The sequence below is a fragment of the Hyperoodon ampullatus genome (genome assembly GCF_949752795.1).
Source record: "Hyperoodon ampullatus genome assembly, chromosome: 4".
NCBI classification, from domain to species: domain Eukaryota; kingdom Metazoa; phylum Chordata; class Mammalia; order Artiodactyla; family Ziphiidae; genus Hyperoodon; species Hyperoodon ampullatus.
The window spans coordinates 49,459,250-49,474,917 of record NC_136917.1 but is presented as its reverse complement, the minus strand read 5'-3'; the positions used below and the strand labels follow the sequence as shown (position 1 = coordinate 49,474,917).

Below are 15,668 nucleotides of genomic sequence, written 5' to 3'. Positions count from 1 at the left end.
TCCCAACTTGATACGCCGTCCCTTTTCTCGCCACTGCTCCCAAGTATGCATTTGCTTTGGTGCCAGGAGGCAGGCTTGTCCTCTGGTAAACTTTGCACAATGACCCTTTCCTCCTCCAGAGTGGGACATCCGGTCGGCTAGGCCTGAATTCCCCGCATCTCCCAAGTATCTTGGACGCTGCCTCTATTTCCTTCCCCTCCACAGACACTGACTGAGCAACAGGCAGACTCTGGGGCCCCCTACATTCAATATTGGCCCCAGTGCACAGTCCAGGGTGAGGGGAACGGAGAGCAAGGGCACCTTTCTGCTCTGGAATGATCTCATCAGACTCTTTAATCCTTGCTACTTGGGGAGGCAAATGTTTGGTAGATAATCAAGTTGGGGAGGAGGTGTGTGTGGTAAGTTCTGTCCTTTGCCTGAGTGCTATGAGGCCTGCTCATTCACGCTCATTCAGCAAATCTGCTTTGAGTTCTTAACTCTGTGCTGAGCACGGTGCTAGGCAAGAAAATACATTTAACCACAAAACACACAAATCACAAACAGGGCCCTTGCCATTGAGCAAAACTCTACTGTGCTTGGAGATCTTGATAAAACTCAGTTGGTCTGCGACAAGGGCTTAATTTCCAAAATATATAAACAGCTCATACAGCTCAACATCAAAAAAATAAACAGTCCGATTGAAAAATGGTCAGAAGACCTAAATAGATGTTTCTCCAAAGAACACATACAGAAGGACAACAGGCACATGAAAAGATGCTTAAAATCACTAGTCATTAGAGAAAAGCAAATCAAAACTGTAATGAGGTGTCACCTCACACCAGTCAGAATGGCCATCATCAAAAAGTCTACAAACAATAAATGCTGGAGAGGGTGTGGAGAGAAGGGAACCTCTTGCACTGTTGGTGGAAATGTATATAGGTGCAGCCACTATGGAGAACAGTATGGAGGTTCCTCAAAAAACTAAAAATAGAGCTATCATATGATCCAGCAATCCCAGTCCTGAGCATATATCTGGAGAAGACTCTAATTCAAAAAGATACATGCACCCCAATGCTCATTGCAGCAGTATTAACAATAGCCAAGGTATGGAAACAACCTAAATGTCCATCAGTAGATGAATGGATAAAGAAGATGTGGTGTGTAAATATACACACAAACACACACACACACACACACACACAATGGAATATTACTCAGCCATTAAAAAAGAATGAAATAATGCTATTTGCAGCAACATGGATGGACGTGGAGATTATCATCGTAAGTGAAGTTAATCAGACAGAGAAAGAAAAATATCATATGATATCACTTATATGTGGAACCTAGAAAAATGATACAAATGAACTTATTTACAAAACAGAAACAGACTCACAGACATAGAAAAACTTATGGTTAACAAAGGGGAAAGAGGGGAATAAATTAGGAGTTTGGGGTTAACAGGTACACACTACTGTACATAAAACAGGTGAGCAACAAGGACCTACTGTATAGCATCAGGGAACTGTATTTAGTATCTTGTAACAACCTATAATGGAGAAGAACCTGAAAAAGATATATATATATATATATATATAATATATACATAATATATATACATATATATGTAACTGAATCGCTTTGCTGTACACATGAAACTAACACAACATTGTAAATCAAGTATACTTCAATAAAAATAAAATAAAATAATTAAATAAAAATTCAGTCGATCTGGGTGGGGCCCACATTGCTGCACATTTCTGAGCTCCCAGGTGACACTGATACTGCAGGTCTCTGGGTCACAGAGACTTGCATGAGCTTAGTTAGCAACTCGAGAGCAGAAGCCGTGCTGGGTCCATTCTGGATGAACAGTTGTCAGGATGACCAGCAGGGAACTTTCTGGAGGAACCCTGGGAGGTCTTTCTTTCTTTCTCCCTCACACCAAGACCACTTGTCAAGAGGCCAGGGCTCCGCTGGCCTTTCCTTCACCTGGCAGAGTCTCGACAGGTGCCAGTGCCAGGGTGGGAGCAGTTGTGGAAAAGCTGGCGTTCCAGGAGGGGTTTCCTTGACTCAGGTGTGTGATGATGGCAGGGCTCTAGGGGCCCAGGATGCTTTGCTCAGCACATCCTCTTGTCTTTGCAGACTGCGCTGGGTGCAAGGAGGAGATCAAGCACGGCCAGTCACTCCTGGCTCTGGACAAGCAGTGGCATGTCAGCTGCTTCAAATGCCAGACCTGCAGCATCATCCTCACCGGGGAGTACATCAGCAAGTGGGTTTCTCCCCCTCCCCGCCCCGCCCGCCTGGCCTCTGCATGCTCCCAGACCTGGCTGCACATGACCCTTGCCTGAGTCCCCAGCAGCATCTCCCTCCATTTCCATCCAGCTACCACACTCTGGCCGCAAACAGCACCCCACCCACCTTGGGCCCTCACGCGGTGCTTCCTCTGCCTCAGATGCTCTTCTCTGCTCTGCACACATGCTTGCTCCTCCCTTCTGGTCTCAGGTCCCACACCCTCTCCTCAGAGGTGACCTCATTCTGCCCTATTCTTTTCCTTCGTACAGGCCAACACCATTTGCAATTGTATATTTATCCATGTTAACTTTTTAGTAAGGTTAATAATACTAGCTACCATTTATTGAGCTTTTATTGTGGACAAAGAATGTACTAACTGCTGTGCACGAATTATCACATTAAGTCCCATGACTACCCCCATGAGATATTTATCCCCATTTGAAAAGCTGTAGAAACTGAGTCTCAGGCAGTAAGTAATTTGCTCCAATGATTATATTTAGTGTCTGTCCTCACCAGGGCGGGACTTGTTTAATTCTCTGCTGGTGTAGCACAATGCCCAACCCATAGTCAACAATACAGTTGTTGAATGAATTGAGATAAGAGATGATGGACACACAGTTGTCAGGAAAGATGGCCCAGCCTGCACACTGAGCACTAGACAAGCCCCCTTGTGCTAGGCCCTTGTGACCTCGTTTGCATACTCAAGTACCTAAAAAAAATTAGGGCCACAGACCCTCACAGCTTTGACACTTTATGATCCAGACACTTCTCAGGTATCTCTGGCCCGATGCTAGGACACAGTGAGCATGTAAATTTGTAGCATGCATGGTTTCTGCTATCAAAAAATAAGAGAGATAAGCTATATACATAAGAAACTGTGCCTCCAGGGGATATGTGATTGAGAGCTCAAGAGAAGTTCTGTTCTTTAAGACCTTTCTAATCATAAGTGACAGAAAACCCAACTCAAACTCCCTTAAAAAGCAAAAATGGGAGTTTACTGACTCATAGAAATGGGAAGGCCAGCGGCATTCTGGCTTCTGGCATGGATGAATCCAAGGGCTCAAAGATGTCATTAGTACTTCAGAAGTGTCTCTCTCTCCCTCTCAGCTTTACCTTCCTCTGCATTTGTTTCATTCTCAAGCAGGCCCTCCCCAAATGGTAGCAAAGATGATCACCAGCAGCTCCAGGCTTTCATTCTAGCAGCTTCGCAAACCTGGCAGAGAGAGGGAGGCTTCTTTCCCAAGAACTCCAGCAAAAGTCCCACAGCTGCCTCTGATTTGGCCACCGCTGGGTCACATGCCCATTCTTGACCAATCACTGGCCAGGAGGATCTCAGCCCTCAAGCCAGAGAGCAGCTGTTTGTGAGTTCTTTGTAACTGCGAGTGCGAAGGGGTGGTTCCCAGGAAAACCCAGGCGAGGTACTGCTGCTGGCAGAAAGGGAGATAGATGCTAGCTAGACGACCCTTGTCTGTGTCAGAGGTCTAAGCGAAGGGCTGTGACTGTTCACTTCTAACTAGAAGTGGAATCTGGAATATATGAGAGCTTTATGGAAGATGGCGATATTTGGGCCAGACCTTGAAAAGGGGTATAAGATTTGAAAATGTAAAGAAGGAAAGCTTGTAGGCAGAATGCCCAGCCTGGGCAAGAGCAGGGAGGTGCTGGACACATCCATCCTGTTTGTGGGAACTCGGGTGTGTGCACAGGTGAAGTCCAAAGCTGCAGAGGTTGAGCTGAGGTCACAGCCCCGAGAGCTTTGAAGGCCATGTTAGTGGAGTTTGGCATGCACCTCTGTGCCTGCCAAGTAAGGAGTGCCCTTGGTGAGTCGCCAGCCAGGAGTCCTTGAGTTTGTGAGCCTAAGTCCAAATTCTCTGGGGGAGTAAGGGTTTGCTCAGAGCGCCTCGCAAGCAGGTCCAGCCCAGATTGCCCACCACGCCTTGGGCCTCTGCAGCCGGACTCTGGGCTCTTCATTCATCTGCCAGCAGAGTGTCAGATGCTTAGAGGCTCTGGCTGCGGCGTTGATGCCCAGGTTAGAAGCCCAGCCCACCTGACCTCAGCAAGAGACTTAACTTCTCTGAGTCTCAGTTTCCTCATTTATAAAAACAGGGCTCAGAAGACGACCTGCCTCATAGGGTCGTGTCAGGGCTCAGAGATCTGTGCTTTGTACCTAATCAGTACCTGGTAAATGTTAATTTTTACCATCTGTGTCTTTTTAGAATCATGTATATTTCAAATTCCCGAAGGCCTCACAACCTCATGGGTCCAAATTAGGAGGTGTTGGCATTTATACCCAAATTTTGCTAGCTCATTGTCCCCACCTCCTGACAAAGGACTATCCCCCTGCAGGGTCACCCTCCCATCCCTACACAGTGTGGAAGGGTTGGGGGAGGGGGAAGCTTGTCTCGTGGACCCACAAACAACAGTGTCACCTGGTGACTTTGCTGAGCACGGGTCCTCATTGCCAACTCTCCTTCAGGAAACACTGACGGCTCTGCTGCCCAGGGCGGGCTCCTAGCAGTGCCCGCGGGGCAGCAGCTTGGACATGCCTGTTCTTTAGGCCTCTGTGTGTGTGCGTGAGTTCTGTTACGTACGAAAGATGGCATCAGCACTTCAGAGAGATGTCGTCAGATCTGGTCCTTAGAGCTAGGCAGGGCTGGAGCAAGGCTGAGCTCTTTGATGCTCCAACCACCTCCACGTGGGCCCTTGAAAGCTGAGCCCCAAACATCCTCCTTGAAGACCCCTCTCAGCAATCATGGGGACTCCCCTAGCTGTCATTTGCCAAGTACTAACTCTAGGCCGGGCGCTGTGCTAAGCCCTGGGACACGCTGGAACCATGTCCTTTAATTCTCATGACAACCTGGGAGAAACCAGACCGTCTGGGTTTGAACCAGCTCTAGGTCATCTGAATTGGGTTTTCTCATCCATACAGTGGGGAGACTGATAATTCCAACCTCATAGGGCTGCTGCAAGGATTAGATGAAATAACCTATGTAAAACGCCCTCAGAGGGCCTGGCACACACCAAGCAATAAATATCAACGGCTATTAGTAGTAGAGGGTCGTATAAGAATAACTAACAGTAATCTTATTACTGCCCAATAAGTTATCAGCACTGGGCAAGAATGGAGCACTTAGGAGGTGGTCGGGGAGAGAGGGTTCCTGTTTTCTACTGATCAAGGGGCACAATCAGATGACTGATCATATTGATGACCTCCTGGAAGGGAAACTGGGAGAGGCTGAGAGGGGGTAAAGACTTTCCCCTTTGTGCCTCTAGAATGTGCCAAATGCAAATATTGCCTATTCTAAATAAAATAAAATTTTATTTTTAAAATAATTTTTAAATGAATTTTTTTTAAAAGAGCCATTTGGGGTAAAGGAAAAAGTAGGTCTGGAGAATTTGTGGGGAGGGAGAGGAAGAAGAGTGGAAAAGGGACACTCACAGCCAGCAGCAGAGTGGTGGTTCCCAGGCATGCTCAGGGAGTTTGTCAAGATGCAGATTCCCTGGCATCCCCCCATCCCAGGAATTGTCTGATTTTGTGTATCTGAAGGGTGTCTGGGGAATTTGCATTTTTAACAGCCCCCTGAGTGCTTCTAATCTTGGCCCAGTCACAGTTGCCTGCAGGTCTGGGAAGCTCCACGTCACACCCCCGTAAACCCCCCTAACTTCCTCTTCCTGTGTGGATTTCCTCTTGCAGGGATGGCGTTCCATACTGTGAGTCTGACTACCACTCCCAGTTTGGCATTAAGTGCGAGACTTGTGACCGTTACATCAGCGGCAGGGTCTTGGAGGTGAGTGGGTACAAGTAACTCTGAAGATGTTTGGGCAGGATGGCCTGTGACTCCAAAAAGTCACCCCTGAGGAAGGGGAGAGTCACCCCACACCCCTTTTTCCATAGCCTCTACCTCCCCCGTTTTCTCTACCCCAGCTTAGCTTGCTACATAACCTTGAGCAGATAACCTTCTCTGGGTACCCCCAAAATGAGGAGCTGGGCAAAATTATTCCTTGTTCCAAAAATGCTGTGTTGGAAATGCCAGTTGCTTCTCTAGATTCAGACCCAGCTCGATTACTGGGGAGTGATAATTATGGTTTTCTTCCCAACCCTGCTTTTTGTTTGTTTGTTTGTTTTGTTTTGTGGTACACGGGCCTCTCACTGCTGTGGCCTCTCCTGTTGCGGAGCACAGGCTCCAGACGCACAGGCTCAGTGGCCGTGGCTCACGGGCCCAGCCGCTCCGCGGCATGTGGGATCCTCCCGGACCGGGGCACAAACCCGTGTCCCCTGCATCAGCAGGTGGACTCTCAACCACTGCGCCACCAGGGAAGCCCCCTGCTTTATTTTTTAAGCATTTGGTAATGTGCTGATTTAAGAACCAGCTTGTCTAGCAGCCTATTCCCTAAGCCCTTCTTTGGCTGGTCCATCACCATGGCAACAGCTCTTCTCCGCCTCTGATACACAGCTCACTCTGCCGTGACAGACAACCTGCAGCACCATTGCTGAGCTGAGCCCTTGCCTGAGCCCTCGCCTGAGCCCTCGTTCGCTGGCCTTCCTGGCCTTCCCTCCCACACCCTGTGGGCCCAGGAAGCTGTCTTCCTATGCTTTGGGACCACACACCTTGAGGAACCAGAAACAGGAAAGAGTTTGGTGCCAATGAAAAACAGTAGCCTAAGAGTAGAAACAGTTGGGTGCTAACTTATGCTCAGATTTTGGGTGAGTATCTTTGCCTTTCTAGGCCTCAGCTTTCTCACGTGACAGTGGCTGAGGGACGACAGACTGGGTCAGGCCTTGCGAACAGAATCATTAATTCTGACAAATCTGGCCAGTCGGTTGTGGTTACCTGGAGTCAGCAGTGTGTTGAGAAGGATTCTGCAGCCACATCTCGGCTCAGCAGGAGAAAGTGCAGCAACCAGGAATGGACTCTCTGAGGAGATGCATTGAGCCCTGAGGATGAGCAGGAAGCTGCCGTGTGAAGAGCTGGAGGAAGAGTGAGCTTGACCCTTTCAGGGAACAGAGAAAAAGGCCAGTGTGGCTGAGTTCTGTAAATCAGGGCTAGAGGGGGATGGAGTATATCATAAAGGGCATGTCACATAAAGCTCTGTAGACCTGTTTAGGAGTTTCTGTTTTCTAGCAAGTGCGGTGGAAAGCCATTGGAGAATTTTAAACCAAAGAGCAATGTAGTAAGATTGCTTTTACAAGATTGTAGGGAATCAGAGAGAATAAGATAAACAAATGCACAGAGTGGATAAACCATCAAGCATTTCCAAGGAGCTGTAGGAGTGAGATGTGGAGGAAAAGGCATGAAACAGAAGCATAGGGAGGGCTTGGGCCCAGGTTTCTGAGGGCCTGATACCAGGGTGAGGAGTTTGTCATTTACGGGGCAACAGGGGCAGGGGTGTTGTAGAAAGGCCAAGCAGAAGTGACCTGCTTCCAGCTGCATCTTAGGGAGGATAATGTGATGTACGTGGGCTAAATTTAGAGGAAAGAAACTGGAAGTGGGAGACCAGCGAGGAGCCCTTGACCCCTCAGGAAGGACTCAGGAGGTACAGTGGCAGTGGAAGGGGCCACCACCCTGTCTACAGCACTGTGGAAGTAGAATTCTAGTAGCTTTGCAACCATGGGGCAACTTGTAGACGTAACCATCAAAGGAGAAGAGGCCAAAACTTGAACCAAAGTGTCAAGCCCAGGTGAGAGGAAGTCTGGTGTTGCCATCCGCAGAACTGGGGGTGTCAGGGAAAGAAGCTGATCCGGGCAGAAACATATCAAGTTCTCTTCGGGGTGGGGTGTGGCCGAAATTCCAGGAAGGTTTCAAGAGGACAGTGAGAATGTGGATCAGAGCTCAGGGGCAAAGCTCATGCCTGGAGGGACCAGTCTCAAAAATGCTAGGATTTGAATAACAGTCGGCACCATTGGAGTCATCAGGATTTCTGAGAGGAAGAGAAGTGGGCTGAAGGCAGCCTTGAGGAGCGGCTGCTTACAGGAGGCAGAAGGGGCTGAGAAGTTGTCAGGGAACGAGGAGCAGCAGTCGGGACGTGGGGGGAGATTGGGAAGGGGTGATGAGAGGACAGAGCTCCGGAAAAGATGGGGAGTCAGTCAGCGTGTTGGGCGGATTCTACAGAGCAGGTAGGGATACGCAGGCTGAGAAAAAGCTGTGAGGTGTGGGGCAAGGTTACCTTCAGGAGAACCATTTGTTGGGTCTGCAGGATTGTGGGCAGGGGGCGTCCACATTGTAGTGGGGTAAAGGGTCAGTGGCACAAGAGATCATAAAAGCAGACTTTTCTTTCGAGAAGGAAGAGAGTTCGATTACACGCAGGGCCAGGGTGGTAGATGGGAATTTGTCCCACCATTTCCAAGCTGCTCTGAAATCGTGTCGATGGCTGTCTTTTCCCCGGCATGTTGCTGTCATTTAGCATGGTGAGAGCCTTCTCTTCTTGGGCAGCTCTTGTGACTGGGTTTCAATTGATTACATTTGTACGAGGCTCCGTTAGCATCTTGGGCGTGTTGATTTTTTTTTTTTTCCTTAGAGCAGGAAGAGACTTTTAGCAATCAACTAGTTTACCCTCCTCATTTTACCATATAAGAAAAGTGAGCCCCAAGACATGTGGTGCTTTTCCCAGTAATTCCCAGGTCACATGCAGAATTTCTAGTAAAGACAGAGCTGAAATCTAGGACTCCAGGCTCCCATATCCCACACCGATGCCAACAGCTCTCAGCTACCCAGGGCCTTTGAGGCAATGTGATGTATGCAAATACACAGTTGGAGTGAAACAGACTTAGATTCCAGTTTTATCACTTCTAGCCATGAAACCTTAACCAAGTCACTTCCTCTGAGTCTTATTAGAATCTTTATCTATCAATGGAGAATACTACTGTTATTAACTTCTGGTAGATGTGTCAATGTGAAATCATAGAAAATATATATATTGGTCTCTGCCCCTGGTTCCTGGCACAGAGCTCCTAAAATCCTTCTAATTTCCTAAGTGATAAGAGCACTAGGGGCATATTTTGTTCTAACATTTGCTCTTTGACCTCAGTTCCTACACACAGAGCTCCTAAATGGCTTGGAATTTTCTGAGGGACAGGAGCATATTTTGTTCTAATGAGGTGACCCTTGGTGGGCTCCTGGATGGGGGCTGGTCACCAGAAAACTATCAAGCCATGATTAGAAGTTTAAACTTTCAGCCCCAATTCCCATCCTCCAGGAAGCGGAGAGGGCCTAGAAATGGAGTTAATGATGGATCCTACCTATGCAAGGAAGCCTCCGTAAATACCCCACAAGTACAGGATTCAGAGAGCTTCCAGGTTGGTGAACAGGTGGAGGTCCTGGGAGAGTGGTGCACAGTGAGAGGGCGTGGATGCTCCATGCCTCTGCCCACATACCTTGTGCCTCTTCTACCTGAATGCTCATCTCTATTCTTTATCATATCCTTTTGTAATAAACCAGTAAATGTAGCTGTTTCCCTGAGTTCTGTGAGCCATTCTAGCAAATTATTAAACCCAAGATGGGGGTCATGGGAACCCTGATTTATAGCTGGTCAGTCAGAAAAACAGGTGACAACCTGGGACTTATGATTGGTATCTAAATTGGGGCTGCGGGGAGACAGTCTTGTGGGTCTGAGCCCTTAACCTGTGGGGTCTGACGTTCTCTCTGAGTAGAGTGTCAGAATAAATTAAGTTATAGGACACCCAGCTGGTGTCATAGAGAATTGCTTGGTGTGGGAGAAAAAAAAACACCCACATAGCTGGTGTCAGAAGTGCTATGAGTATGGTAGTAGTCTGAGAGTAAGGGACCAACACAGGAGTGTGTTTTTCCTTTATAGCTAGTCAGGACTCTTTTGCTTGCAAGTACAGAAACTATACTCAGCTGGCTCAGACCAAAAAGGAAATTTATCAGCTCCCATAATAAAAACCCAGGAGGAGTTCTTACTTCAGGCGCAGCTGGACCCAGCTCTCAAACAAATGCGTTTGGAATATCTTGCCCTCTTGGTGCCACTTTCTTCTGTGTTGGCTTTATTCTCAGGAAGGCTCTCCTATATGATGGGGAAATCGGACACCATTGCTCTAGGCTTACATTGTATCAGCCAGCATTTCCGATGGAAGGCGAGCTTTCTCTTTCCTAATAGCTCAGCAAGCGTCCTGGGACTGGCCCTCATTGGAGAATCTCAGGCCCATCTCCAAATCAGTAACTGTGACCATAGAGCTGGAATAACCACATGGATTGACATGGGGAATGGGTAGTCAATCCCCCCAAGGAAAAGCCTGATGCTAGTTCTGGAGAAAGGAGGAAGGATATTTGCCAGGCCAAAGCAACAGCTGCCCACTGCGAGGCCCAGTGCATTTCTGGGTACACAATAGGCAGTTAATTAAATTCCATTTCCCCTTCCCATTCCCTCCCCAGGCCACCCCACAATCCCTGCCTCAGTGACAGACCTCAACATGCTGAGCGCCAGTCACACTCCTTCCTTGCTGGTCTGTGTCCTCTCCAAGGAGAACCACAGCCCTGTGTCCCTGTGCTGCCTTGCCTAACCTTGCTTGTGGTTCTCAGACCTCTCCGATAGGGCCCCATTTTCCAGGTACTGAATCTTTGCCATTTTTCTTCACTATGTTCTAGACTTTGGCTTGTTAACAGACAGAATGTCTCATCTTATCCCACTGACTTGGTTTCCCTTTTGCTGGCACCTGCTGCTCTGCAGCCTCCCTTCCCCACTCCCTCAGGTGGTTTTTAGTGCCATTCATGGCAGGATTGCTAGATGGGCACAAAGCCTCTTGCGGCTGAAGCGGGGTGCTGGGGCGTGACATTTAGGAAGACACCAGCTTCAGTTTTGCCATCGTGCTGTTGCCATCCTAGAAACAGGTCTATAATTGAAATGATAAAGAGATACAAAGTAGGAAGCGACTACTAATTAAAACGATTATCCTTGTCATGGTATGGGAGAATCAGTCCCACGACATCTCAGCTTGGGAAAATTAGCAGGCTCCTTCCAGAGTTTGAACACAGTTTGCTTTGGTGATGATAAGAACATTCTATCATTGGTGGGAGCCCTGCAAACAGCCAAGACTGAAAAAAGGGGATTTTGGATTTTTTTTTTCCTTTTTAAAAAATCTGCCCTTTCCACATTCTTGCTAAATTTTTAGAATAAATCAAATCTCTCCAGAATAGATAAGTCCATGCCCAACCAACCCTCCCCCACCCCAAAAGATTCAGGGAGAAGCCGTCAGCATTATACAGTTATACTTTTTGAATTGGAAGGAACTCATTAACATCAGACCAAGTGATGTCTGGGGGACCTTTAACAACATCACAGTATCCATCAATTTCCCCCAGGTTATATCCCCCCCCAATAAAACCCTGCCTTAACATGCAACATATACCTTCAAAATGAGCCCCACCTTCCAACCCAATCGCTGCACCAAGCCCCTCCCATATAGCAGTTCTAGAGCTGCCAGTGAAGGGCCCTCATGTGCCAGGCCCTCTTGGCTGGGACCACAGTGTCAGAACTGTCAGCCTGGAAGTGAGCACTGGACTGGTGACCGGCCCTCCAGGGAGCAGCTCCAACATTGCTCCTGGCTTCCAGTGGGACCTTGAGTCACAGCCTTCTCCAAGGGTTGTTTCTTCCCCCAAGAGAGGAATTCTCAGCTGCAAATCATTTCCATTTTTACTTGAAATAATGGGCAGGGAAGGAAAGTGGGAATAGGAAAGGGGTCTCACCAAAGTCAGACTGGGGTGAACTGGGGATGGGGTGGAGATTCCCAGGTACAGCAGTCATGGGATTGGCCTGAGGGTCAGAGACTCCCCAACAGGTCCTGGCTTTGTGGGTGCCCTTGTTTGTCCACTGAGCCCTAAAAGTGTGCCACTCTCACAATATTTTCCATGCCTATGAGCCTCGTGTGCTCATTCTTAATGCTATAACTTATCTTCAAGTTGGTCCCTTTACACACAAGAAGACTTATGTAATATAATAGGAAAACCAGGATCACTTGCCATATTGCCAGTGACTGAGAAAATATAGCCCTAATGGAGGCTCCAAGCCTCACATCTGTTCTTATTCTTAAAAAGGTAGAAGATGTGGCACATATATACAATGGAATATTACTCAGCCATAAAAAGAAACAAAATTAGGCTACTTGTAATGAGGTGGATGGACCTAGAGTCTGTCATACAGAGTGAAGTAAGTCTGAAGGAGAAAAACAAATACCGTATGCTAACACATATATATGGAATTTAAGAAAAAAAAATGTCATGAAGAGCCTAGGGGTAAGACAGGAATAAAGACACAGACCTACTAGAGAATGGACTTGAGGATATGGGGAGGGGGAAGGGTAAGCTGTGACAAAGCGAGAGAGTGGCATGGACATATATACACTACCAAACGTAAGGTAGATAGCTAGTGGGAAGCAGCCGCATAGCACGGGGAGATCAGCTCTGTGCTTTGTGACCACCTGGAGGGGTGGGATAGGGAGGGTGGGAGGGAGGGAGACGCAAGAAGGAAGAGATATGGGAACATATGTATATGTATAACTGATTCACTTTGTTATAAAGCGGAAACTAGCACACCATTGAAAAGCAATTATACTCCAATAAAGATGTAAAAAAAAAAAAAGGTAGATTAGTAAGTTTTGGATAGATGTTAAAGACATACTGCACCAAACTGGTACTTTTTCCTTGAAAAAAATCAGAAGAATTGATAGAGGATTAAAAAGGACATCTTTTTTTCACGGATCCAATGTTATTAAACCGAAGGTCTCTGTGCCCCTTAAAACCATGTCAGGTACCTCTGGTGGTAAGGGCCCATTCTTGGGGACATGCTGGGATGTCCTCAAAGTAAGGCTGTTTTCTCATCTGGAAATAAGGAGGTAGGACCGGTGGCCTTCAAATGGCCCTTTCACTGCTGGAATAGAAGTACAGGTGTCCAGGGAAGTCCCCTGAATGCCATCAGACACCCATGGTATGGAATCACCAAGCTTCTGGTGAACTTTTAGACTGTTCTGGACTCCCCTGCATAGACTCCCAACCAGCTTCAGGGCCATGAAGATGCCATCGACACTAATGAGTTAGGAAATGTTCAAACCCAACCTGCCCCACTGGATGGCAGCCCCAGCTCTGACCTCTTTTATCTTTTTATTTCCATAGGCAGGAGGGAAGCACTACCACCCAACCTGTGCCAGATGTGTACGCTGCCACCAGATGTTCACCGAAGGAGAGGAGATGTACCTCACAGGTAAGCAAACCTGACCCTCTGTAAGGCATTCCTATTCACTCGTGAGTAGAAAGGAGATACAGTCTCCTTCCATCTCAATGTTGTCTGTGCTTTTGGCTTGTCCTCAAAATTGTGATTCATTTGCCCCTCTCTGGGTGGTTCGGGGAATTGGCCGGTGTGGCTAATGTGAAGTGACGTGTAATCTGCCTTCTGTCCCTGTGTGCCTCCACCAGCTGCTCGGCTGGCCTGCTTCCCTGGCAGTTCTCTGAGCAGACTGCCTGGCCCTGCCAGTGGGTGGGAGGTTGAGCTGCTTGGGGCCAAGGGGTCAGAGAACAGGAGGATGTCTGAGTTGCAGAGTGTCTGCACCATCACAGCCCCTATACCCCCACCTCCCTCTCCCATCCCTTCCCCCCACATCTCAGAGCATCACACCAGGCTGCTGCTTAGTGTTCCCACGGACTCTCAGGATGCACCAAAAGGAATGGGAGGGAACCAAGAGTCTCCAAGAAGCAAATCAGAGCTGCTTTCCCTCTGCCACTTCCCGGGGTCCAGCCCTCTGGCCCCAGGATTCTTGCACCAGTCTCCTAATTAGTCTCCAGGTGCTGCTCAATCCTCCATCCTCTGCCCAGTCCATCATTCCCAGGCCTTACAGTGTTCTCGGCAGAGCCCTTTCGAGAGGTCTCCGGGGCCCATCCCTGCTCACCCGTGAGATACACACACTTCAGCCTAGGATTTAACACCCTCTCACTGAGGGCTCAAACTGCCTTGAACAAACTCCACACTTCAGCTGCCCAAGCCAACTTTCAATCATTCCTTCGTCCATTCAAATACTCTTTCTCGAGGCCCTACCAGGTGCAGGCTCTGCACCAAGGTCCACAGTGTATTCCAACCTCAACCCTACCTCCATTGCCCTGTAGTCCAGGGGGGAGGTGGACCATGGTCAGTAGTCACACAAATACCTGTCAGCTGTGAGAAGCTGTACAAAGGGGAGGAGTGTGGGACTGTGAAAGCACAGGACGGGGTGGGGAGGGCAGCAGGGAAGGTTCCCTGACAGTGGGCCAGGAGCTGGGGTTCAAAGGACGAGTGGGTGTTGACTGGGCAAAGAGGGGAGGGATGGGATTCGCCAGCCTGAGGGGACTGAATCTGCCAGCCTCTGGGGGGTGAGGAAATGGCAAGTGTGGGAGACCGAGAGGAGCCAGTGTGTCCGGGGTGCAGCCAGAAGGTGAGAGCTGAGGTGGGAGGTGGGCAGGGCTGGCCAGGCTGGACCTTGTGGCAGGGATGGTGTTCAGCCCCTCGGATGATCTCATGGCCCTGGTGCCTCCAAGAAGACGCTCTTCACCTGCATGCCTCCTGAGCACTGTGTCCTGTGTGCCTTGCTTTGGAGCACCTACCATTGTAGGCCCAGTTTAGGCACTGCCCACTTCAGAAACTCCCCAGATGGCCCCAGCCCCACCCACAACTCACTAGTCCCTCCTCCTGGAACCCCCTCAGCCCTTTGTTTGCAGCTGGTCCCCTCCAGCTTGCATTGAGCCGTTGGCCGTCTCCCTGAGAACCTTGCTTCTGACGTTGGCCCCTCAGCCCTGGCACTGACCCACATGCGCTCACTCTACAGGTGATCGCTGTTGGCTGAATTGCCGTACTAGCCATCCGCAGATGTTTGAACAGCCGTCTTGGGGAGGGCATTTCTTGGGGAGAAACCTTCCTCCCAGTTTCCCCACAAGGCAGATGGAAGGTCAGGGGGGCCATTACAAGGAGCATATCTTCCTATCAAGCTTGTCCTAGCCACACATGCCCACGCCAGGAGTTCCCTCAACATGTAATGAATCCCCTTTGCCTAGAGCCAGTTTCTCAACCTCAGCACTGTTGACATATGGGGCCAGATAATCTTTCCGTGTGGAGACTGCCCTGTGTACTACAGGGTGTTTGGTAGCATCCCTGGCCTCTGCCCACTAGATGCCAATAACGTACCCCTTCTCATTGTGGCAACCAAAAATATCTCAGACGTTGCCACATGTCTGTCCCCCAGGAGGCATAATCAACCTGGGTTGAGAACCACCAACCTAGAGCTATTCAGCAGAATCTCACGCCAACCTCCTAGGAATGCTAGAGCAGGGTTCCTTTGTTGGACTGAGCGAGGTGACCATTTCTAAGATGCTGTGACTCTACAACTACTTACTTGTATGTACAGTCATGCAGGTATTAGAGGTGAATGG

General features: G+C 48.7%; 1 protein-coding gene across 1 annotated transcript in view; it reads left to right on the top strand.

Annotated features, from left to right (window-relative positions):
• ABLIM3 (actin binding LIM protein family member 3) overlaps positions 1-15,668 on the top strand; it is a gene marked incomplete at both ends in the record, with an annotated part of 145,628 nt that overhangs the window by 79,148 nt on the left and 50,812 nt on the right. Inside the window, 3 exons of the mRNA XM_079701541.1 lie at positions 2,119-2,245; positions 5,960-6,053; positions 13,389-13,476. Of these exons, the coding sequence (XP_079557667.1) occupies positions 2,119-2,245; positions 5,960-6,053; positions 13,389-13,476 (309 nt within the window). The remainder of the gene's footprint in view (positions 1-2,118; positions 2,246-5,959; positions 6,054-13,388; positions 13,477-15,668) is intronic.